This window comes from Sus scrofa, chromosome 3 (assembly GCF_000003025.6).
Source record: "Sus scrofa isolate TJ Tabasco breed Duroc chromosome 3, Sscrofa11.1, whole genome shotgun sequence".
Classification (NCBI taxonomy): Eukaryota; Metazoa; Chordata; class Mammalia; order Artiodactyla; family Suidae; genus Sus; species Sus scrofa.
Window position 1 is genome coordinate 18,120,367 of NC_010445.4, and position 22,886 is coordinate 18,143,252.

The following is a 22,886-nucleotide window of genomic DNA, read 5'->3' on the forward strand; positions in this document are numbered from 1 at the left end:
CCCCTTTTTCGCATTGCGGGGCGCTGGAGGTTGGCGTTGTGCCCCCTGAACCCCACGTGGCACCCGGTCCGGGCCGGGGGAGGCAAATCCGGAGACCACCCCACCCCCCGCCTTCAACCCGGCTGAGTTGCCGCGGCCACTGGGCGAGGGCGGGGGTAGCTAAGCTGAGAGGACTGTGGGGAGGGGTGACGTCAGGGTGAGTGGGAGCCAAGGAAGGAGCGAGTAGGAGAGAGAGCGAGCGAGGGAGAGGGAGAGGGAGAGAGAGAGAGAACCCGCGGGTCGGGTCGAGTGAGAAGCAAGGGCAAGAAGGAGAGGGGGTTGGAAGGAGAGAGAGAAGTCGCTGCGGAGGACGGCTGGTTGCGGGTTCCCGACGGCTGGTTGCGGGTTCCCGGGGCTGCGGGTCCAGGTGGGGTAGGAACTGCAGTCTAGGGGAGCTAGAAGGCAAGGGGGAGGGGGAGGGAAGGATAAAGCGAAGAGATAGGTGGGGGGGGTAGAGGGAGGAGAGAAGAGAGGGGGAGACAGTGGAGAAAGGAGACTGAGGGAGAGAGAGGAAACTACTGGGAGGAGAAAGTAGAGGAGAAAAGGGGCAAAAGAGAAAGAGGAAAGAGTTGGAAGGAGAAGGAAGAGATAGGAGGGGCGAGGACAGAGAGAAAGGGAAGGAGGGTTAAGGGGTACATGAAGGAAGGGAGAAAGAGGGAGCTACAAGGTGGAGAGAGGCCCTCAGAAGGAGAGAGAAGCAGGTGGGAATGTGGAAGGGAAACAGCCTAGCGGGTCACCAGGGAGCAGCCGTGGAGGGAACCGGTGGAGAACTGGGGGGACAGGGGAACTGGGGTCTGGAAGATGCCCCAGGTCTCTTGGCCAGGGCCTCTCTGCCCCTCATGCCCACATGGCCACTGCCTCTGGCCTCCTCTGCCCTCACCCTGCTCCTTGGCGCCCTCACTTCCCTGTTTCTCTGGTACTGCTACCGCCTGGGCTCCCAAGACTTGCAGGCCCTGGAGGCTGGGAGTCAGGCTAGGGCTGGCAGTGGTGGGCCTGGGGGGTGCTCTGAAGGTGGCAGGCCAAGCCCAGGGAGCTCTGGGGAGTCTGGGGAAGGACACAGGACAGAAGGCCTAGTGAGCCGTCGCCTTCGGGCCTACGCCAGGCGCTACTCTTGGGCTGGGATGGGTAGGGTGAGGCGGGCGGCTCAGGGGGGCCCAGGCCCTGGGGGAGGGCCAGGGGTCCTGGGCATTCAGCGCCCAGGCCTGCTTTTCCTGCCAGACCTGCCCTCAGCCCCTTTGTGCCACGGGATGCCCAGCGGCATGACGTGGAGCTCCTGGAGAGCAGCTTCCCTGCCATTTTGCGGGACTTTGGGGCTGTGAGCTGGGACTTCTCAGGGACTACCCCTCTGCCTCGGGGCTGGTCCCCACCACTGGCCCCTGGGTGCTACCAGCTCCTGCTGTACCAAGCAGGCCGGTGCCAACCCAGCAACTGCCGCCGGTGCCCTGGGGCCTATCGGGCACTGAGGGGGCTGCGAAGCTTTATGAGTGCCAACACCTTCGGCAATGCTGGCTTTTCTGTCCTCCTGCCTGGGGCCCGGCTTGAGGGCCGCTGTGGGCCCACCAATGCCCGGGTCAGATGCCATCTGGGTAAGTAGATGCTGCTTACAGACAACCTTCTTGCTGCCACAATTCCCCCTCCAGACTCTCCTTTTCTCTGCCACCTGATCTTTTACCCTGTTTCTGATCATGCCTTTCCTCTCAGAAATCTTCCATGACTCCCTGTTGTCTACAGTAGCATTTCCTGAGCCTCAGTGCTCTGCAAACCATCTTCATACGCTTTCCCAGAGTCATTTACCACCTGTCCTCTGTTTCTTCGTTTTCTCTCCTCGCCCCTCCCATTTTGTTTTACTTATTTTAAAAGGAATCTTTAGGAGTTCCCTGGTGGCCTACCAGTTAAGGACTTAGCGATGTCACTCTCGTGGCTCAGGTTAGATCCCTGATCTGGGAACTTCCGTATGCCAAAGGCACGGCCAAAATAACAACAAAATACCCTGCACACTGTAAATGTAGGAGCGATATGAATTGTTACTTCTTAAAGGAATCTTTATAGAATAACGATAATCAGGACTAATTACCTTAAAAAGAAATTATTCATAAAAACAAATTTAAATTTTAAAAAGCAAGCTTAAAAATTCTAGCAAAAATACTCCAGTCTGAGACTAAAGCCTCCACTCTCCTCCTTTAAAAAAGAGCAATTTTTTTTGTTCTTTGTTTTTAGGGTCTCACTGGTGGCATACGGAGGCTCCCAGGCTAGGGGCCGAATCAGAGCTACAGCTGCCAGCCTACGCCATAGCCACAGCAATGCGAGATCCGAGCCATGTCTGTGACCTACACCACAGCTCACGGCAACACCGGATCCTTAACCCACTGAACGGGGCCAGGGAGCGAACCCTCATCCTCATGGATCCTAGCCAGGTTCGTTAACCACTGAGCCACAAAGGGAACTCCCAAAAAAAGAGCAATGTTAAAGCTATGGGAGGCACTAAACTGAGATTTTCTTTTCTATATTTTAAAGATTGAAAGAAAATAGGGAGGGGGAAAAAAAAACTTGTTTTCTGTCATTCAATGTCATGACCTTGTTTTGCCTAAAATCATCTCCTGTGCTGCTGGTTGAATGTGATCAAGCCCAGATCTTTTCTCTCATTTCTCACCCGGTCCCTTCTTTCCCATGCCTCCCGGCACGCTCTAAATCATGAAGGCCTTTTGGCTGATCCTGGCAGATGCCACACACAGGCTCTTAGCCTAGACTGTCTCTCCCCCTTACCACCTCTTGGGAAACCCCTACTTAGCCGTCACGACTCACACTGTCCGGTGCCACACCCCCTCTGGGATGTCGTCCTATTTCCCACTATTTGAGCTGGCTCCTCGGTTTCCCCACAGCACTTACCTGTGTGGCCCTTGGCAGGATGGAGCCATCCATTTTATGCCTTCTGAGGAGAGAGGGCCCAGGAGAAGCCCAAGGGGAGATGCTCCTTCCTTCAGGAAGGCTTCCCTTTTCTCTGAAACGACAGACTGTGTTTTGCACTGCCTTTCCCCCTATCACCTAGCATTTCTTTCATCCAGTACTGTATCCAGTATGTGGGTCACCTTCCAGAGAGCCTGGCCTGTAAGACCCTCCGGTCTGCTGTTTCACTGAATGGGGTGGGCTCCTTCGATGGAGGCAGGAGGGCTGGAGGCCCTGATCTCTTTCTACAGGCCTGAAGATTCCCCCTGGCTGTGAGCTGGTGGTTGGGGGTGAGCCCCAGTGCTGGGCTGAGGGACACTGCCTGCTGGTGGACGACTCCTTCCTGCACACGGTGGCTCATAATGGTAAGGGGGCTCCCAGGCCGCTGGGAGGATGAGGGACGAGAGTGTGAAAGGGAACAGACTAGAGGCTGTGGAGGACTCAGGCCCAACTGTCCTCCTGTCCTACACCATCATTTTCCGGTCGCAGGACCTTGTGCAAGTCACATCATTTCTCCAGTCACCTGTGAAACGGGCCCACCACCTTCTTCATCAGGCGACTGCAAGGGTGAACTGAGTGAATGCACATGGATAGCAAAGTGGTCCACAGCACAAGACCTGGGCCCTAGGCCACCTGGGGTCCTGTCCTACCTCGGGCGCTTTTAGCAGTGTGACCTTGGGCGAGTCATTTAGCCTCTGTGTGCCTCCATTACTATGTATAAAATGGGAATAATTTAGGGTACGAGCTCATAGTTTGTGTGGATGATTAAGAGTTAATACTCAGAAGGGATTAGAACAGTTTCGGACACTTACGTACAAAGGATTTGCTTTCGTATTTGGGGAGCATACAGGGAGTTAAGGTCAGCTGCTCAGCTGTCTCCATCCCATGTTCCCTAGGCTCTCCGGAAGATGGGCCTCGAGTGGTCTTCATCGTGGACCTCTGGCATCCCAATGTGGCTGGGGCGGAACGCCAGGCCCTTGACTTTGTCTTCGCACCAGACCCCTGAGGGAAGGTGTTCCCCTTCAGACACCTAGACTGGCGAGAGGCTGCACTCGGGGACGGCTTGAGTGGGAGCCAGGACCACCTCTCCATTGCACGGGGTGGGGGTGGGGGGCTGAGGGTGGGAACTGGCCAGTGAACGCTGAAATACAGATTTTAAACCTTCTCCTCACTCCTGACTACTTCATTCCCGGCTACTAGCCCAAGGAGAGATACCAGATACCTCCCTGACAAGCCGTCTCCCTGGCCCTCTCCTTGGGAGCCAGCACCAGACGCTCAGTTCAACTTTATTCCAATAATTTAATAGAAAATTAAAATAAATAATACGAAACAGATCGAGAAGATGCTGAGCAGGTGCAGGCCCAGGCCAGCCTCGTACAAAGTTAAGGAGGTGGGAGGATGGTGGGGAGGGAGGAGGGAGGTGCGCTACCCTGCACGGCGGTGAGGAGGCGGCTCCAAACGCAGTGGGGCTGGCTTGACACTTTGGCATGTACGAGGTACTAAAAAAAGAGACGGGGAGTTCTAAATCCTTTTAAACCAGCTGGGGAGGGAAGAGAGCAGGACGAGGATGAGGGGCTGAATGCAGGCCTTCTGAAGGCCTTTGAGGGGAAGGGCTGGAATGCACCCTCTGGTTAGCAATGAGATGGGAATGGACGGGAGAGGGCCAAAGTGAACGGTACCATGCAACGAAGGGATGGCAGGAAGACCCACGACTTGGCCAGCAAAGCCGGGGCAAAGGTCGGGGAAGGAGAGGAAAAGGGAGAGGAGAGGGACCAGGTCCCAGTGGCCGGGGGTGGAAAACTCAGGTCAAAGCTCAGTCCTTGAAGACAATCTGTTGGCCGTGAGGACGCTCGTCGTGGGTGATGTGGCGCCGGACGTGGATCCTGCGGACACGGTGTTCTCGGTTCTCCTCATCTTCCCCTCGGCTTGCCCCGCCACCTCCAGCTGCACCCCCGGTGGCTTCGAGGAGGGCAGGGTCTGGACCCCGGGGAGTCTCGTAGATCAGGATGTTGAGGGTCTCTTCAAAGATGCGGGCCTCTGGGAATTCCACCTGCAAAAGGCCAGCAACCCCAAGCTCCCTCCCTCTGGCCTGGCAACACAGCCTTCCCCTCCATAGGCGGCTCCTGGGCTGGCACACCTCCTGGCCTCTGCGCTCACAGCTTCCTCTAGCCTGGACTGTCTTTGCGACTTCTTTATTCAGCAAAGTCACACTTGTACTGCAAGGTCCAGCTCTGAAGTCAGGCAGGGTTGTTTTCTCTCCTTTGCTGCCAAGTTTCTTGGCTCTTTTATTTTACTTTTTTTGCCTTTTTGCCTTTTCTAGGGCCGCTTTCCACAGCATATGGAGGTTCCCAGGCTAGGGGTCTAAATGGAGCTGTAGCCGCTGGCCTACACCAGAGCCACAACAACTCGGGATCCAAGCCCCATGTGGAACCTACACCACAGCTCACGGCAACGCCAGAGCTTTAACCCACTAAGCAAGGCCAGGGATTGAACCCGCAACCTCATGGTTCCTAGTCGGATTCGTTAACCACTGCACCACAACGGGAACTCCTATTTTTTTTTTTTTTTTTTCAGTTGACAGATATTTCCTGAGTGACTGCACTGGACCAGGTGTGGTTCCAGGCAACGGGAACATGGCAATGCACAAAACCGGCCAAGTTCCCGTCCGCAGGGAGTTTGTGTTTTACGGGGAGCACCCAGACATACACGTGACAAAGTATAAAGTGTCAGAAGATGAAAAATGTTACGGGGAAATTATAGCAGGAAAAGGGAGTGGGGATGGCCACGGCCAGGAATGTTACAACTTTAAAGAGGGAGCTCAGAGAAGGCCTCCTGAGAAGGTGACATTCAACCAACTGCCAAAGGAAGGGAGGGAAGGAACCAGGTGGAGAACTAGAGAAGAATCAGTCCAAGCAAGAGCAAGGCTAAGAGCTCTGGGACAGGAATGCACTTAGTATATTTGAAGATCAGCAGCAAGGAGGGCAATGCAACGAGGCGAAGTGAAGGAAGAGCACAGAGGGATGAAGTGAAGACGTGGTCAAGGGTCCCCCGGGCGTGACTGGGAGGGATATAAACAACAAAACCCTTAATAAGCTACGTTCTTTTTTTCCTCTTTTTCTTTTTAGGGCCACATCCTCGGCATATGGAGGTTCCCAGGCTAAGGGTCTAATCGGAGCTACAGCTGCCGTCCTACAGCACAGCCACAGCAACGCCAGATTTGAGCTGCATCTATGACACATCACAGCTCACGGTGACACCAGATCTTCAACCCACTAAGCAAGGTCAGGGATAGAACCTGCAACCTCACGGTTCCTAGTTGGATTCGTTTCTGCTGCGCCACGACGGGAACTCCTAAGCTATGTTCTTATAACTGGCTGGTCTTCCTGTCTTTCCAATTATGGAGGAAGCTGCTTGGAAACTGGGTTATGCATTCAGTGTTTCCCAGCCTCTGCTGTGTGATAAAGGCCCGGCTAGTGCTAGAGAGATGGGGGGGAGGAAAGATACAGCTCTCCCCAGAAGAAGCTAACTCCTTGCTGCTGAAGTAAACACCCCCCACTCCATCCTGGGAGATTACAGTCAACACTGTGTTTAGCTGAGAAGGGGATATAACCAACCTAGTCTGGGGATGTTGGGTCGAAAGTTCATGAGCGAAGGTGTCCCAAAGAAAGTGATGCCTGGCTTAGTTCTTATTAAAGATTAAGCACAAATTCACGAGGCAGATAGGAATGGGAAAAAATAATTCCAAGAAGAGGGAATAGTGGGTGCCAAGGTAGGGAGGTGTGAGATAGCTCTGGGTGCTTAGAGACTTCAAGATCTCTGGTGTATCTGGGGCACATCCTTCATGTCCAGGTCATGATGAGAGCATCAGGAGCCAGAGGTCACGACAGAGAGCCTGTACTCTCCTCAGCACTTCATTCATCTTCACTTCAAGCCTCTTGCAGTGCTCAGGAAGTATCTGCTAATGACTGCTATGTTAGTGACTCAGGGCCTACCATCTCAGTGTGTTCCAAGGTCCTGAGGTTTTAAGAGCCTGCTCCGGGCCATGGGCTGTTCAGAGATTCTAACAATGACTATTGTTCTTCTAGACAGAAACACGTATACATACTCCTACAACTGCTTGAAGTTGGGTCTTCAAGCTAGCCTTGAGACCCAACTGGCCTACGCTAAGAATCCCACTCTAATCCAACACCCTCCTTTCACAGGTTAAGAAGCAGAAACCCACAGAAGTAAGATGACTTGCCCAAGATGACAGAGCTAAGACCCCAGAACTTGAACCCCAGCTCCTGCCTCCCAGGGATGGACGTCCCCCACCACCTGACTGGCTGAGCCGCCTCTGTCCAGGGTGCTGGTCCTGCCCACCTCCACAGCCCTCCCTGGCCAGGCCCTTAACCCCTTCTGACCTTGGTCTGCTTCTTCTCCGTGGCATAGACAATGGAGGTGCAGCACACCTCGGCGATTTTGCGGCCCTGCCCGTAGAAAGACCAGCAGCAGATCTCGTCCCCCAGAACATCCTTGAGGAAAAGCAGCCGCCCGTGGAAGCGCAGGGCCAGCTTGTCAAACAGCTCGATGTTCTTAAGCAGGTTGTCGTCTGAAGTGCTGAGGACCAGGGGGCCAGGAGGCCTCAGCAAAACTGGCTTCTCTCCTCCCTCTGCTCCTCCCAGCACAGGGGCCCAGATACCCAGCACTCGAGTCCTGCCTGCGAGTTCGGGGCCCAGCAGCTTCCTCTGGCCTTGGGGCCCGGCTAAGCAGGCTTCACAAAGGAAGCAGCAGCATTTGCTGAGCAAAGGCCAGCACGGCAGAGTGGCTACTGAGGCAGGCTCTGGAGCCACGCTGCCTCACCTGGCATCCTAGCTCCACCACTTTTTAATGGAGTGACGCGAAGCCAGTTACTTCACTTCTTGGTGCCTCAATTGGCTCACCTGTAAAATGGAGATCATGAAATCTCCTGACAACCGTGAGGGTTTTGTGAATAAATATAGGGAGAGCTATACTTCAACTCATGCCTGGTATAAACTAAGCACTAGGAAATGTGAGTTATTGTCATCTAATCCTTACCTGGACCCCAGTTAACTGAAGATAAAGCCGAAGCTCAGAAGGATTAAAAGAAGTAAAAGGAACTCGGCAAACGCAAACCAAAATGACCTGTCCCAAGTACCCGGTGGGTAAGCGGCAGAGCTGGAGTTTGCATCCGGGCAGGAACCTTTTCGTCCCTCTGTGTGGTTGTAACCCTCCCCCTGGGTCGGGAGCAGGGCTGAGCCCAGGATTCCACCCACTGCACCTCCCCGCCCCCACGGTCACCTGGTGTAGGAGTACTTGTTGTTACTGCGGTTGTGCAGGAGCTTCACCACGGGCTGTCGGGGGAGAGAGGATGGAGAAGGGTGGGGGGTCAGGCTGCAGGGACAGGCCCCCAGCCTCCACCCTGACAGGGCTCAGGGGCCTCACCTTGGAGGTGCTGGCCAGGAGCTGCTGCTCCTCCCGGGGAGATGTCACCGTGGGGATGAGGCACAGCGGGGACACGTTCTCCCTTTTTTGCTGGAGAAGAAGCGGAAGGTGATTAACAGCACGACCAAGGGGCACTCACTCCCCTACTTCCAAAGCTGCTTGTTGCCTTCGGGAAAAAGTCCAGACTCCTTAGTGGTCCACAGGGCTCTGCGGGATGCCAACGCTGGTCTCCTCTCTACCAGGCTCCCTTGCCTGCTGGGCTTCGGCCTCACCTGTCCCTTCACACATCCAGCTTGTGTCCACTGGGCCCTTTGCTGCTCCCACTGCCTGGCACGGTCTGCACTCAGTTGTTTGCATGGCTGGCCCCTCTCATGCCATTTAGATCCCAACTCAAACAGGATCCCTAGGAGGGTGCTGGTCCTCCTCCCTAAGCTCCCTGGCTAAGCAGCCTCCTCTACTGCTTCCTTTTCACATGATCAGTTCGCCTTCATGGCATGTAGTTCCTCATGTTTCCTTGTTTTTTCTTGGCGTATTTGCTATGATCTCTTCCCAGGGAATAAGTAGCTAGTATACAGTGGATGCGCAATAAGTTATCGGTTGAACGAGTGAACCAGGCTGCCTGGGAGGTTGGAGGGAGAATCAGAACTAGATACCTAGGTTTCTTTCCTCTTCTTTTAGAATCTTCACGCCAAAACCCCTCTTGCCTCGCCTAACCGAGATATGAGATATGCAATTCTTTTTCGTCTTTTTTTTTTTAATGGCTACACCCAAAGCATATATATGGAGGTTCCCAGGCTAGGGGTCAGATTGGAGCTGCAGCCGCTGGCCTACACCACAGCCACAGTAACACAGGATCCAAGCCGTGTCTGCAACCTACACCACAGCTCACGGCAACGCTGGATCCTTAACCCACTGAGCGAGGCCAGGGATTGAACCTGTGTCCTCACGGATGCTAGCCAGATTTGTTTTTGCTGAGCCACAATTGCCATTGCTCTCTAGATGTGCAATCCTAATATAAACTCCAAAAGATTTTTTTTTTTTTGGAAACTCCTAAGACTTTCTAAAATTAATATGGAAGAATAAATCTACCATTACTTAGGTTAATTTTTTTTTTCTTTTTACAGCCCCACCTGCGGCATATGGAGGTTCCCAGGCTAGGGGTCAACAATTGGAGCTGCAGCTGAGGCCTATGCCTCAGCCACAGCAACACTAGATCCTAGCTGCATCTGCGACTTACGCCACAGCTTGCAGCGATGCCAGATCTTTAACCCACTGATCCAGGCCAGGGATTGAACCTGCATCCTCATGGACACTATGTCAGGTTCTTAACCCACCAAGCCACAAGAGGAACTCCTCACGTCTATTTTTAAAAATAGTCAAACAAGAGAGACTGACTCTACCAGATATGAAGAGATCTTACAAAGCCATAATCATGACAACACTGCAGTTCTGGTGCAGGAACAAACAAACAAACAAAAACAACAAAAAACACACTAGAGAACTTGGAAACATACTAGTGTACACAAGAGAACTGGTATTTATAGAGAGAACATCACACATCAGTGGGGCAAGTGTGTCTTAGTTACTGTTGTGTAACAAACTGTCCCAAAACTGAACAGCTTAAAGCAATGACAAATACTTATTTTCTGTTTCTGTGGGTTAGGAGTTCAGGAGTGGCTTAGCTGAGTGCTTTTGGCATGGGGTCTCTCATGAGCTTAGTGTCAAGTCGGCTGAGGCTGCAGTAATCTGAAGGCACGTCTGGGTCTGGAGAATTTGTTTCTGAGAAAGCTTATTCATATGACTGGTAAATGCACGCTGGCTGTCAGCAGGAAATATTTGATCCCTGTCACTGAGGCCTTTCCATAGGGTTGTTTGAGTGTCCTCACAATATGGCAGCTGGCTTCTCCAGAGCAAATAATCCAAGACAGAGCAAGATGGAGACCTTACTGGTTTTTGTTGTTGTTTCTTTTTTTGGCCACCCCTGTGGCATGTGGAAGTTCCTGAGCCAGGGAGTGAATCCAGCTCCTGGAGCCACAGCACTGACGATGCCGGATCCTTAACCCTCTGAGCCACAAGAGGACTCTTATTGTCTTTTATGATCTAGTTTTGCTAGCCCTATTCAGTGTGGGAGGGAACACCACAAGGAAACAGGGATAACTGGGGACTCCCTTGGAGGCTGGTGCCCTAGTCCACTTTCTGGCTCCCATTGATTCATACTGTTTGCATATGCAAAACACACTCACCTTCTCCCAAGATCCTCCAAAGTCCCATCCCATTACAGCACTAAGTACAGAATCTCGTCATCTAAATCAGGTCTAGGTAGGGATGCTGCTCCTTGGGAGTAGCTCTTAACTACAGCTCCTTAAGTACATTTCCTCTGGATCTGAAGACCTGTGAACTCAAGAGACTTGTTATCTCATCCACACTCTCAGTATGCACTGGTGGACCAGGCATTGGGATAACCACTCTCGTTCAAAAGGTCAAGGGGGGCAGCAGGAAGCAGAGAAGTCAAAGTTCCTTCATAGAAATTCGATAATCCAGTTGGACAAAGGTTGGGAGCTCGCTGATGTCTAATCCTGTCCAGGAATCATTCTCTAGACCTGAGCCATCTTTCCTTCTCCATGAAAGACAGTCCATATTTGCAGCTCCATAGTTTCTTTAGATTTCTTTTCTTTCTTTCGTCATTTCTTGGGCCACTCCCAGGGCATATGGAGGTTCCCAGGCTAGGGGTCGAATTGGAGCTGTAGCTGCCAGCCTCCGCCAGAGCCACAGCAACACGGGATCCGAGCCCCATCTACAACTTACACCACAGCTCACGGCAACGCCGGATCCTTAACCCACTGAGCAAGGCCAGGGATCGAACCTGCAACCTCATGGTTCCTAGCTGGATTCGTTAACCACTGAGCCACGACGGGAACTCCTCTTTAGCTTGCTTTCTGCCTGTAGAATTTTGAGGGTCCAAAAGCTTCTTCTTCTCTTGCATTCTCTGGCCCTTCCAGTCTTAAGCTGGCAGTGTTTCTGCCAACAGAAGTCTCTTGAAAAACTTAATGGGTGTGTCATGAGTCCTGAGTATCAGATCATTAGACAAAAGCCACACCCACACATCTTTGTGAGACAAGTGCCTCTCTAGTTGGGCTTATACTGAGGCTGCTGCCTGACAACAGCCTTCAGCCTCTTAGACGTGGTATTATTTGATTAGATGGTTCTCTGTGGCATCTTCTTGGATAATTCTGAGGTCTTAACAAAGGATTTTACAATCACGTGCTCAGCTTCATCTTGAGACCATGTTTTACAGAGAATGCCCTGTTTGTGATCTTTGCCTGGAGGTCGTTTGTTAATATTTTTCTCCCTTCTCAGCTACACCTCTGGCAGATGAAAGTTCCTGGGCCAGGGGCCAAATCCAAGCTGCAGCTGCAACCTACGCCACAGCTCTGGCAATGCTGGAGCCTTAACCCACTGCACTGGGCCAGGGATCAAACCTGCACCACTGCACAGACAACACCAGATCCTTAATCCGCCATGCCACAGCAGGAACTCCAGCAAGCCATTTGTTAATTTTATCATCAATCGTTATCTGAAGGGCTGGAAACTTGCAAGCCCCCAAATTCCTGGATCCTTTTTGTTCAATTCTTTTTTCCTTTAGTTTACCTTCTCCTCTTCTGTTTTACTATAATCTTCAACATCCTGTCTGGAATTTTTTTTTTTCCTTTTTTTTATTGCCCCAATACGTCATTTTTTTTTCCTACTGTACAGCTGGAAATTTCTTTAGCTAGATCACTCAGTTCATTAGATATGTTCTCCACTTTCTACAGTACTGTAGGAGACAGTGTTGATACTTCTGCCACTACACAACAAGGATTCCCTTTCTGGAACTTTCCAATAAACGTGTTCCACACTGCAGCCTCCTCAAAGGTTATCAGATTTCTATGAATACTCTTTAAAGCTCTTTAGGGAAGTTCCTGTGTAGCGCAGTGGGTTAAGGATCGGGTATTGCCACAGCTGTGGCACAGGTCATAACTCTGGCTCTGGTTTGATCCCTGGCCTGGGAACTCCCACATGCCTCAAGTGTGGCCAAAACAAAAAAAAAAAAACGAAACAAAAGAAGAGCTCTTTAGGCTCTTAATAAAGCGTCCTCAAAGTTTTTCCAGCTTGTGCCCACTTCCCAGGTCTAAAACCACTCCCACGTTTTAGGTTTTTGTTATGGTAGAACCCCACTCCAGATACCGAAATCTGTTATCTGTTACTGGGTAACAAATTACTACAAATTTAGCAGCTTAAACCAACAGTACACATTTATTATCTCACATAGCTTCTCTGAGTCAGGAATGTGAGATTGGCTTAGTTCGTGGTCCTGAGCCAGGGTCTCTCATGAAGCTGGAGTCCAGATGTTGACCAGGGCCGTACTTATCTGAAGACTTGACTGGGCCTAGAGGATCCACTTCTAGGACAGTTCACCCATGTGGCTGGGAGTCTGTGTTGGCCATTGGCAGGAGGCTTCCAGGTGGACTTCTCCCTAGGGCTGACTGAGTATCCTTACATGGCAGCTGGCTTTCCCCAGAGTGAATGATCCGAGAGAGGCAGAAACAGGTCTTTTATGATCTGGCTTTAGAAATCACACACTATCATTTCTGCAGTCTCCTACAGGTTACATAGGTCAGCCCTCTTCGGCATGGGAGTGGACTGAACAAGAGCCTGAATTAGGAAGCGGCAAAAGAATTGCTGGTGGCCATCTTGGATGCTGGGTACCAAAGACTATGTAACAGGTGGCATTGAGAAAAATAGCTCACGCTATGGAGGACACAAGATAAATCCCTCCATCATCCACGTCTACAACAGTGAGTTCCATTTAGATTAAAAGACCCATATACCAAAGATGAAACTACTTTAAAAATACAGAATAGAAAAAAACTTCTTAAACAAGATCCTAAGAGGAGATATCACCGGGGGGGGGGGAATAGGAACATGATTCTATTAAAATCAAGAATCTCTCCAGTTGACAATGAAAGGCATGACTTCTCACGTGGCATTCCTGCTGTGGTGCAGTGGCTCAGGTTGCTGCAGGGGCACAGTTCAATCCCTGGCCAAGCATAGTGGATTAAGGGATCCGGCATTGCCACAGCTGCAGCATAGATCACAGCTATGGCTCACATTTAATCGCTGGCCCAGAGAGTTCCATATGCTGCAGGTGTGGCCATAAAAAATAAAAAATTCCCACCTAATAATGAAGAAATTATAACATAATTACCCTACAAATTAGTGAAATTATTAATTCAGGTGAGAATTATCAATTGACGTGTGGTTAAAAGGTAACTGCCATTCATAAAGCGCCTAAGTGGCTTTATAGTTGGCAATAAGGAAACATACTACAATGGAGGAATCAAACCATCATCACCTGAATCTAGGGGCCATTTTTGGGTGTGGGTGCTGCACCTGAGGCATATGGAGGTTCCCAGGCTAGGCGCTGAATTGGAGCTGCAGCTGCTGGCTCATACCTCAAGCTACAGCAATGTGGGATCTGAGCTATGTCTGCGACCTACACTGAATCTTAGGGCAACGCCAGATCCTTCATCCACTGGGAGGGCCAGGGATCGAACCTGTGTCCTCATGGATACTAGCTGGGTTGTTACCACTGAGCCACAACAGAAACTCCTAGGGACCAGTTCTGAGCATTTCTACTGATGGGTCATATTAATATTATGGGTCGATCTAACACAATATGAAATATACAACATTATTTAAAATGTATTCTGACCAAAACATTTACTATCAAGCCTTTAAATTTACCATTTAGTTTACAGAAAACTCAGGATAGGGTAGGGTAACAAACAAAATCAGGCAAATTTAGAAAGTAGATCATTGTGTAGGACAACAGGTGGTCTCTTTAACAAGTCAGTGTGAGAAAAAAGGGACTGTTTTTTGGGCCTAAAGACGTATAAACCAGACGTAATGCAAGGATCTAGACTGGGTCCTGGTTTAAATGAACCAGCTGTAAAAAGCATTTCTGGAAGTGGAGAAATTTGCGTATGCCCTTGATGGTAGATAAGATAAAATTTCTTTGACATGGAAAGGTGGCAGTTATCAACGAACCAAAAAAAAAAAAAAAGCAGATTACAATACAGCACATAAAGCATAATCATATTTTGGTAAACATACGCAAACACACACACACACACAGGAAAAGACCTGGAAGGATATTTGATGCTTTTATTTTTTTTGATTATCTGTGTTTTCTAAATTTCTACAATACTTACATACTGCTTTAAAAATAATAAGTGGTTATTTATCATTTTAAAAAATCAATATATTTTATTCAACAACAGATCCCAAAGACAGGTGACATTCTAAGAGAAAATAATGGCAACATCTAAAACTGACTAGAAACTATTATCTGAAACAGACTTTTTCAGCTGGTTCCTCATTGAATATCAAAACCCAGCAAATGATTTAAGTGTTTTCTCAACTCTTTTGAGAATACTGAATAAATAGTACCATTCTAGATGTATAGTAGAAGTTTACATGCCTTAGGGTAATAAGGCTTAATTCTCCCTAGGAACTAAACTAAAATATATATGAATCTCCTGCAGGCGTGCCCATCGTGGCACAGAGGAAACAAATCTAACTAGGAACCATGAGGTTGCGGATTCGATCCCTGGCCTCACTCAGTGGGTTAAGGATCCAGCACTGCCATGAGCTGTGGTGTAGGTCACAGACTTGGCTTGGATCCCAAGTTGCTGTGGCTGTGGCACAGGCCATCAGCCGTAGCTCCAATTGGACCCCTAGCCTGGGAACCTCCATATGCCTCGGGTGCAGCCCTGAAAAAAAAAAAAAAAATCTCCTGCAGAGCAATATGAAAAAGATAGGAAACTCAGCAGAAAATCTGGAAAAGAATATAAATTGGCAATTCACAGAAGGGGAAACCAAAAAAGATAGTGAGTATATGAAAAGATGCTCAATCTAATTAGTAATCAGAGGTATGCAAATTAAAACGCAATCGCTCTGTATTGATCAGATTGGCAAAATTAGAATGCTGGATGATGCCATGTGTTGTCAAGGATATGCAGAAACAGGATTCCTTATGCACTGCACGTCAAGAGTATAAGGAGCTACAGTCATTTGGGAGAATAATCTGATGATACTTGATGAAATTCATTTATATGTGTCCTGAGGCCCAGCAATTCCACTACCAGCTATAATCATAAGAAACCCTGATCCAAAAAAAAAAAGAAAAGAAAAAAAAGAAACCCTGATCCAAAACCCACAAGGGCACACGAACAAAGATGCTCATGGTGGCACTGTTTATGGGGGCAGGAAGTAGGAGGCAATCTAGGACTCCAACTCAGGGGAACATATAAACAAAATACGGTGAATGCACACCATAGATTCCTGTGCAGCAGCTGGAAGCAAAGACCTAAAGGTACATACAGCAGCATGAACAGATCTTGGAAAAAGTGCTGAATTAAGAAACAGAACACACAATCCATAGCTCAGTGCCATTTATGGAAATTTTAAATGCGTATGTATACAAAACAATGATTTAGTTTTTCAAGGGTACAAACATAATCCAAGCACATGTATTAAAACATTAGAACCGGAGGGGTACCTATGCGGAACAGGGAAGTGGGCAGGGACTGGGAATGAAGGAAAAATCAAGAGAGAAAAGATCTGCAGAGACTACTGATGTTTAAGCGCCACGCGCTGAGAAGTATGATGAACTCAATTCTCTGTTCCTGAATTTTTTTTTTTTTTTTGGTCTTTTGTCATTTTAGGGCCACACCCGTGGCATGTGGAAGTTCCCAGGCTAGGGGTCAAATCAGAGCTACAGCTGCCAGCCTACACCACAGCCACAGCAATGCTGGATCCAAGCTGCGTCTGCCACCTACACCACAGCTCACGGCAACTCCGGATCCTTGACCCGAGTCCCCTCATGGATGCTAGCTGGGGTTCGTTAACCACTGAGCCAGGATGGGAACCCCTCTGTACCTCAATCTTAAAAACAAACAAACAAAAAAACCCTCCAAATAAGCAAGCATATTCTAGCTGAGAGAGGTGAGGATGGAGATAGTCTTGGAGAAACTTGGAAAAGAGGCAGCTGGAGCACAGAAGAAAAAGTAATGCATGTGGGAGTCTAATAAACTGGGGTTGACTCTGAGCTTTGCTGCTTACCGGCTCCTTGACCTTGGATACACTCCCAGCTTCCCTCATGTGTCTTTTTATGGCAAAGAGGGGCACAAAAGATAACAGAATTGATCCTAACACACAGTGGATGTGAGATAACATTAGATAAATGTAAAGCTACAGAGCAGGAATGAACTTCCAAAATCTTTGCTTTCTTTCTTTCTTTTTTTTTGGGGGGGGGGGGCTGTGCCTGCAGTGTAGGGCCAGGGATTGAACCTGTGTCACAAGAGAATTCCTACTTTAACGTTTTTCAAACTGCAAAGTGGTAACCCAATGAGAGGTCATGAAGGAAGTTTAAAGGGTCCCAAATGGCATTAGAAAGAAAGAAAACAATATATCAGAGTGTATTTCACTAAAAGTATCATTTTCTAAAACTCTTAGTTATATCTTCGAGTAAAAAATGCATTTTTCTCTATGAGATGTAGTCCAAAAGTTTGAAAAACTTGGATATTGCCCAAAGGAATTCTATACTTTGGATTTTAAGGACCAGTAAGTACTCTCCAAGATAACAGAAAGTGTTCAGTTGCCACTTTTTAATATATAAAAGGAGTCAAAAAAGAAACTCATAATCTCCTTTAATACTGTATCATAAAAGAAAGGGCACTTTTAACATTGTAAAAATAGAACAGAATAAAAGGCTTTATGTGAAACTCACTACACTGCACATATTTTTCTTACTTCCCTATCTTCTGGGAGATGAGAACAGAATGCCAGAGGTAGGAATTGACTCAATCAAGGTCACTCAGTTAGCTGTGGTGGAGGTGATCCTTAACCCCTAAGTCCTGGCCTTGCTTTCCAAGCTCTTCTCCTCAGAATCCTAAGAGATTCCCAGAAGAGAAGGTAGGGCTCTGGGAACTCCCCCCCATCCTGTTTCGTTAGGAGTGGCTGCTTCTGTAAAAATTTCACTGCTAGGGAGTTCCCGTCATGGTTCAGTGGTTAAGGAAACCGACTAGGAACCATGAGGTTGTGGGTTCGATCCCTGGCCTTGCTCAGTGGGTTGAGGATCTGGCATTGCCGTGAGCTGTGGTGTAGGTCGCAGACGCGGCTCGGATCTGGTGTTGCTGTGGCTCTGGCATAGGCTGGCAGCTGTAGCGCCATCTGATTAGATCCCTAGCCTGGGAACCTCCATATGTCACAGGAGCGGCCCTAGAAAAGGCAAAAAGACAAAAAAAAAAAAAAAAAATCACTGCTGGAAAAAAAATATTTAAAACCCTGGATGGGATGGAATGCCACCTGCCAGGGTAGGACCAGATCACGGTGTTCATTCTATTCCAATTTAAATGTAGATTATTTTTTCCTCAGTAGGACAAGCATGTTATTTGGAATTTCCAAGCAAGGGAGAAAATAAACTGGGATTGTGTTTAAGGATAATTATTCAGGTAGGAGTGTAATAGCTAGAGTAGCTGGGTAGAAAAAGCAAGACGTAGAGAGTGCAGTCATTTAAACGCTGCAGTAGTCTTAGCATGACGGGGCCCTGCCTGAGGCAGTAGGAATGCAGAGGTCAGTACTCCCAAATCCTCTGGGGTCATGACCAGTCAGACTAGGCCAGAGGCTACTCCTCAAGGCAGTACCCCGTATTTCCTCTTGTTTTCCTTTGATGTCTTAAGACCTAACTGCTCGGGCAGCTCTCCCAGGGAGGGGGGCATAGGGGTGGGACTCAGGAGGTGGGGGAGGGACCCTCACCTGCAGTGCCAGCTGGCAGTCCTCAATCAGTCCCTGTACCAGGTAGTAGCGTGCTTCACCCAGTAGCTCCCCCAGTTCTCTGGTACTCTCAGGCAGTGGCACGGACCCGTCCCGCAGGTAGTTGAGGATTGTACCAAAGTGGCGGCCGCTCCGGTCGATCAGCACCCAACCTGGTGAGGAGGGGAGAGGCAGAAGGAAGGATGGCTTTGCTGAAGGCCCTGGAGTTACTACATTTTAATGAAAAAAGGACTCCAGGAGTTCCCGTCATGGCGCAGTGGTTAACAAATCCGACTAGGAACCATGAGGTTGCGGGTTCGGTCCCCGCCCTTGCTCAGTGGGTTAAGGATCCGGCGTTGCCGTGAGCTGTGGTATAGGTCGCAGATGCGGCTCGGATCCCGAGTTGCTGTGGCTCTGGCGTAGGCTGGTGGCTACGGCTCCGATTCGACCCCTATCCTGGGAACCTCATATGCCATGGGAGCAGCCCAAGAAATAGTAAAAAGACAAAAAAAAAAAAAAAGGAAAGAAAAGAAAAAAGGACTCCAAAGCTACAAAATCTAAATGCTCATCTGTCTCAAGCCTCTGCCATATCCAAGAAAATGGCTTTATTTTTTTTTTGTCTTTTTTTTTTTTTTTTTTGGTATTTCTTTGGGCTGCTCCCGCGGCATATGGAAGTTCCCAGGCTAGAGGTCGAATCAGAGCTGTAGGGCCAGCCTACTCCAGAGCCACAGCAACGCGAGATCCGAGCCGCGTCTGCAACCTACACCACAGCTCACGGCAACACCGGATCCTTAACCCACTGAGCAAGGGCAGGGACCGAACCCGCAACCTCATGGTTCCTAGTCGGATTTGTTAACCACTGCGCCATGATGGGAACTCCAAGAAAATGCCTTTAAAACATCTCCAGTGAGATCTCCCACAGGCCCCTTTTCAACACATCCAGACACACAGAAGTAATTCCCTCCCACATCTGTTCTATACCTGGAGGGTTCTCACCAAGAGAAAGTTCCTCCGGATTACCGTATCAATAAACCTCTACCTCGTGTTACTTCTGATCATCCTATTGAATTAGAATGCTACCCCAGGGAGTTCCTGTTGTGGCGCAGTGGTAACAACCCAGCTGGTATGCATGAGGACTCGGGTTTGATCCCTGGCCTCACTCAGTGGGTCAAGGATCCAGTGTTGCCCTAAGCTGTGGTGTAGGTCGAAGACATGGCTCAGATCCTGCAGTGCTATGGTTGTGGCTGTGGCTGTGGCCAGCAACTACGGCTTCAATTCGACCCAACCTGGAACTTCCATATGCTGCACCTGCAGCTCTATAAAGACCAAAAAAAAAAGGGGGGGGGGAGTTCCCGTCGTGGCTCAGTAGCTAACGAACCAGGCTAGTATCATGAGGACTCCAGTTCGATCCCTGGCCTCGATCAGTGGGTTAAGGATCTGGCGTTGCTGTGAGCTGTGGTGTAGGTCAAAAACTTGGTTTGGATCCTGCATTGCTGAGGCTGTGGTGCCGGCGGGCAGTTATAGCTCTGACTGGACCCCTAGCCTGGGAACCTCCATATGCCACAGGTGCGGCCCTGAAAAGACAAAAAAAAGAATGCTACCCCACTCTCCACTACCATTTTAACCTTTGTATTCTTCATAGACCTCATTGCCATCTGGAATTACATGTTTCTGTCTTCGTTTTGGTATGTTTACTTGCTTATTGTCTCTCCCTACCCCCACAAAAAAGAAAACTCCATAAGGCTCATCTTAATCAGATTCATTTACCAAACTATCTCCTACACTAACTGGCATTTTGCCAATATTCATTGAACAATAAACTCTTCACCTGCAGATATTTGAAGACTGAGCTCTGCCTCCCCAATTTCAATTTTCCTGCTCTCACAATCCTTGTTAACCTCTTCTGAATCCCCCTCCCTGGACTTTTAAGGTTCCCCTTGAGCATATGGAGCCCGAACCTGACTGCGACACACTTTGAGAAGGTAAGGTTCGCCTGCCAGAGAGAACTGTCCACTCTCCACTCTGGCGTCCCTGGCAAACCCAAAGCAGCCCTCTCCTCTGACAGTCTGTTATTTACAGATAGATTTCTAGAGTGTAGGGACCTGTGTTAGGTCCTCCAACTCTCGGGGGTGGTTGCTGGCAGTGCTGAGGTAGAAGAAACTGATGAAGGTTGCCTGGAAGGGTGCTGTTGGCACCAGGGCTGCTTCCCGAGTCTTTTGAGCTGAGGAGGAAAGAGTGGAAGAGTCCGTGGGGAGCAGTAATGAAAATTTGGTCCTAACATGTTGAGAATTTGCTGGTTACTACTGCTGGGTGTAAAGACCGAGGGAGGAAGGGGATGAAGAATGAGAAAAGGGAGGTGCCATGGGATGTAGGGGATGGAAGAAGTGAGAATGAGTTGACTGGACGGCAAGAGAGAAGGGGCGTGAGAAGACTGGGCGAAGAAAGACTGGGAGAAAAGGGAGACGGGGATCTGGAGGAGGCAGGACAGTAAGCAAGGGCGGCTCGCGTACCTCCGGCGTCAGTGAGCACCTCCGCGCGGCCGCTGAACATGGCCTTGAGCATGGTGTCCTGTCCCGTGAGGGTGCGCAGCGTGGTGTAGTGCAGCGAACCGCCCACGTTTAGTTTCACATACTTGCTGTTCGGGGTCAGGGGCTTGAGACCGTAGGCGGCGGAGCCAGGCTCGAGACCCGCGGGCTTAGGAACTTCCAGGGACTGGGCCTCCGCCGCTGCGGGGCCAGACGCCTCGGCCGACATGCCTGGTGGCGGCGGCGGGCGACGATCCTTGGTTGTCTCCGCACCCTCCGGCCGCTCCCAGAGACCCCGGGACCCGAGCCCTTGGGCCGGACCGCTGGGCCCGCACGCCCCTAAGCCCCGCCGCTACTTAGTGACACTGGCCCTCTGGATCATCGCGCCGGAACCGCCCGGAAGCCGGGCGAGAACTGCGCAGGCGCGTCAAGGTCCCGCCCCCGACCTCGCGCGGCCGGGAGGGAGGAGCATGCGTGGTGGCGGTGGGCTGGCAGAGGGAGTCGAGCGCGGGCTGCGGGAGGGCGGGGCGCCGCGTGAGGTGTGTTCAGGTCGCCTGTCCGGGAGACTCGAAGTAGGGCTCTTGGCCACCTGCCTGTGTGGAAAACACTGCCCCCTTCGCGTATCTCCACTCTCAGGGTGCTTCATGGGCGTGAAGGGGAAGGGGCCCAGAGAGGCAAGGGGTTGGGGCACAGTTTCCCGCCTCCCGGCCCCGCGCATTTGACAGCTGCGAACGAAAGCCCCAAGGGGAGCTCTTAAGGGAGGCCAGACGGAGGTGGCCTCCCAGAGGAGGTGGCAGTAATGCTAGGTAGGGCATGCAGGATGTGAATAGATGAGGTCGTCCGTTGACGAGCGCTTCTCTGAGGAAGTGATACTGAGCTGAAGCTCAGAAGAGACGCCTATGTGGAGGCGGAGGGCAGAGAGTTCCAAGAAGAGCCCGGGGCAAATACAAAGACCCGTAAACCAGACACACTTGGCATATTTAACAGGCAGAAAGAAGGTCAGGGGTGGCTAGAGCAACCTGGACAAGGGTTTTAGAATCCCAGCCTATGTCGTGAGACACCCAACCTTGGAAGAAAGAAATAAGCTAGGAAAACGTTGCTGGTAAAGTGTGGCGAGAAGTGTTTGAATCTGATCTCATCTGCATTCTGTTGAGAGGCTGATACCTGGGACATTTAACAGTCGATCTGAATGTCTAGCAGGAGAATCTGCTGGAGGGAAAATGAAGCATGAAGCTGTAGTTCTGCCTGGCCATCAGTTCACCGGCAGTGTTACTTCTCTCTGGGCTTGTTTGGTTTCTTTTCTGCTGAGTGACGTGTGCAAATGTAAATGGCAGGGGCTAGGTAGGAATGTAAATGAGTGGAATGAACCAGTTACAAGGTATTAGGGAGTAACAGGGCCTGTGTTAGCCTGGAGAGCCCATGTTTTACCCAAAGGGCAATATTGTCAATTCTGATTTTTCAAGTGTAGCTGGTGAGAAAGAGAAAAGCAGCTCATGACAACTGGGACCCAGTTTTCACTATTCCTTCAGAAGCCTCTGTTGCTATGAGGGGGCCTGACACTATAAGCTAGGCTATGATGTTGCCCTGTTGAGCATAAACAATTTTATAGGACACCAGCTTCAGAAAAAACTCCTCTCTGATGAATTGAAAGACTGTTCCATAATCATAATTGAACACGAAAACAGGAACATTGTCCAGACCACAAAAATGACCAATGGTGACCTTTTCCATCACAGTCTGAGTGACGGCTGCTTCTTTACCAAGTCCAGCTTTAGCCCTGATCCATTCCTCCTAACTTCTAGATAAGAATTATTAAGATAACCAAAAAGAAGGAGCTCCCATTGTGGCTCAGTGAGTTAAGAACCCAAACTGTATCCCTGAGGATGCTGGTTTGATCCCTGGCCTTGCTCAGTGGGTTAAAGATCCGGTGTTTTCTTCTCTTCTTCTTTTTTCTTTCTTTCTTTCTTTCTCTCTTTTTTTTTTTTTTGTCTTTTTAGGGCCACACCTGTGGCATTCAGAAACTCCCAGGCTAGGGGTCGTATCAGAACTCTAGCTGCTGGCCTATGCCACAGCCATAGCCAC

At 49.8% G+C, this 22,886-nt stretch overlaps 2 protein-coding genes across 3 annotated transcripts; one reads left to right on the forward strand and one right to left on the reverse strand.

Moving 5' to 3' along the window:
• On the forward strand, positions 549 to 4,153 carry ASPHD1 (aspartate beta-hydroxylase domain containing 1). The gene is given in 4 exon segments (XM_005655098.3): positions 549 to 1,263; positions 1,266 to 1,625; positions 3,234 to 3,347; positions 3,879 to 4,153. Coding segments are annotated over 4 exon segments (1,101 nt in total). The 5' UTR covers positions 549 to 746; the 3' UTR covers positions 3,989 to 4,153.
• KCTD13 (potassium channel tetramerization domain containing 13) lies at positions 4,262 to 21,223 on the reverse strand. 2 transcript variants are annotated; one of them, XM_021086431.1, is made up of 6 exons: positions 20,790 to 21,223; positions 18,283 to 18,452; positions 8,425 to 8,514; positions 8,281 to 8,333; positions 7,383 to 7,578; positions 4,262 to 5,032 (listed from the first exon to the last, which is right to left on the reverse strand). In XM_021086431.1, exons 1-6 carry the CDS (start codon positions 21,031 to 21,033, stop codon positions 4,796 to 4,798), a joined length of 990 nt encoding a protein of 329 aa, XP_020942090.1. In that variant the 5' UTR covers positions 21,034 to 21,223; the 3' UTR covers positions 4,262 to 4,795. The 2 variants fall into 2 exon arrangements, with proteins under 2 accessions (XP_020942090.1, XP_020942091.1); XM_021086432.1 differs by lacking the exon at positions 4,262 to 5,032 and adding an exon at positions 6,249 to 6,937.

Excerpts from the sequence above, each read along its gene's own strand:
- KCTD13 (XM_021086431.1), bottom strand. The coding sequence starts at position 21,033 with ATGTCGGCCGAGGCGTCTGGCCCCGCAGCGGCGGAGGCCCAGTCCCTG. Across the intron at positions 18,453-20,789 it reads GGTGCTCACTGACGCCGGAG|GTTGGGTGCTGATCGACCGG; the intron begins GTACGCGAGCCG and ends CCTCCTCACCAG. Across the intron at positions 8,515-18,282 it reads ACTGCCAGCTGGCACTGCAG|CAAAAAAGGGAGAACGTGTC; the intron begins GTGAGGGTCCCT and ends CTTCTTCTCCAG.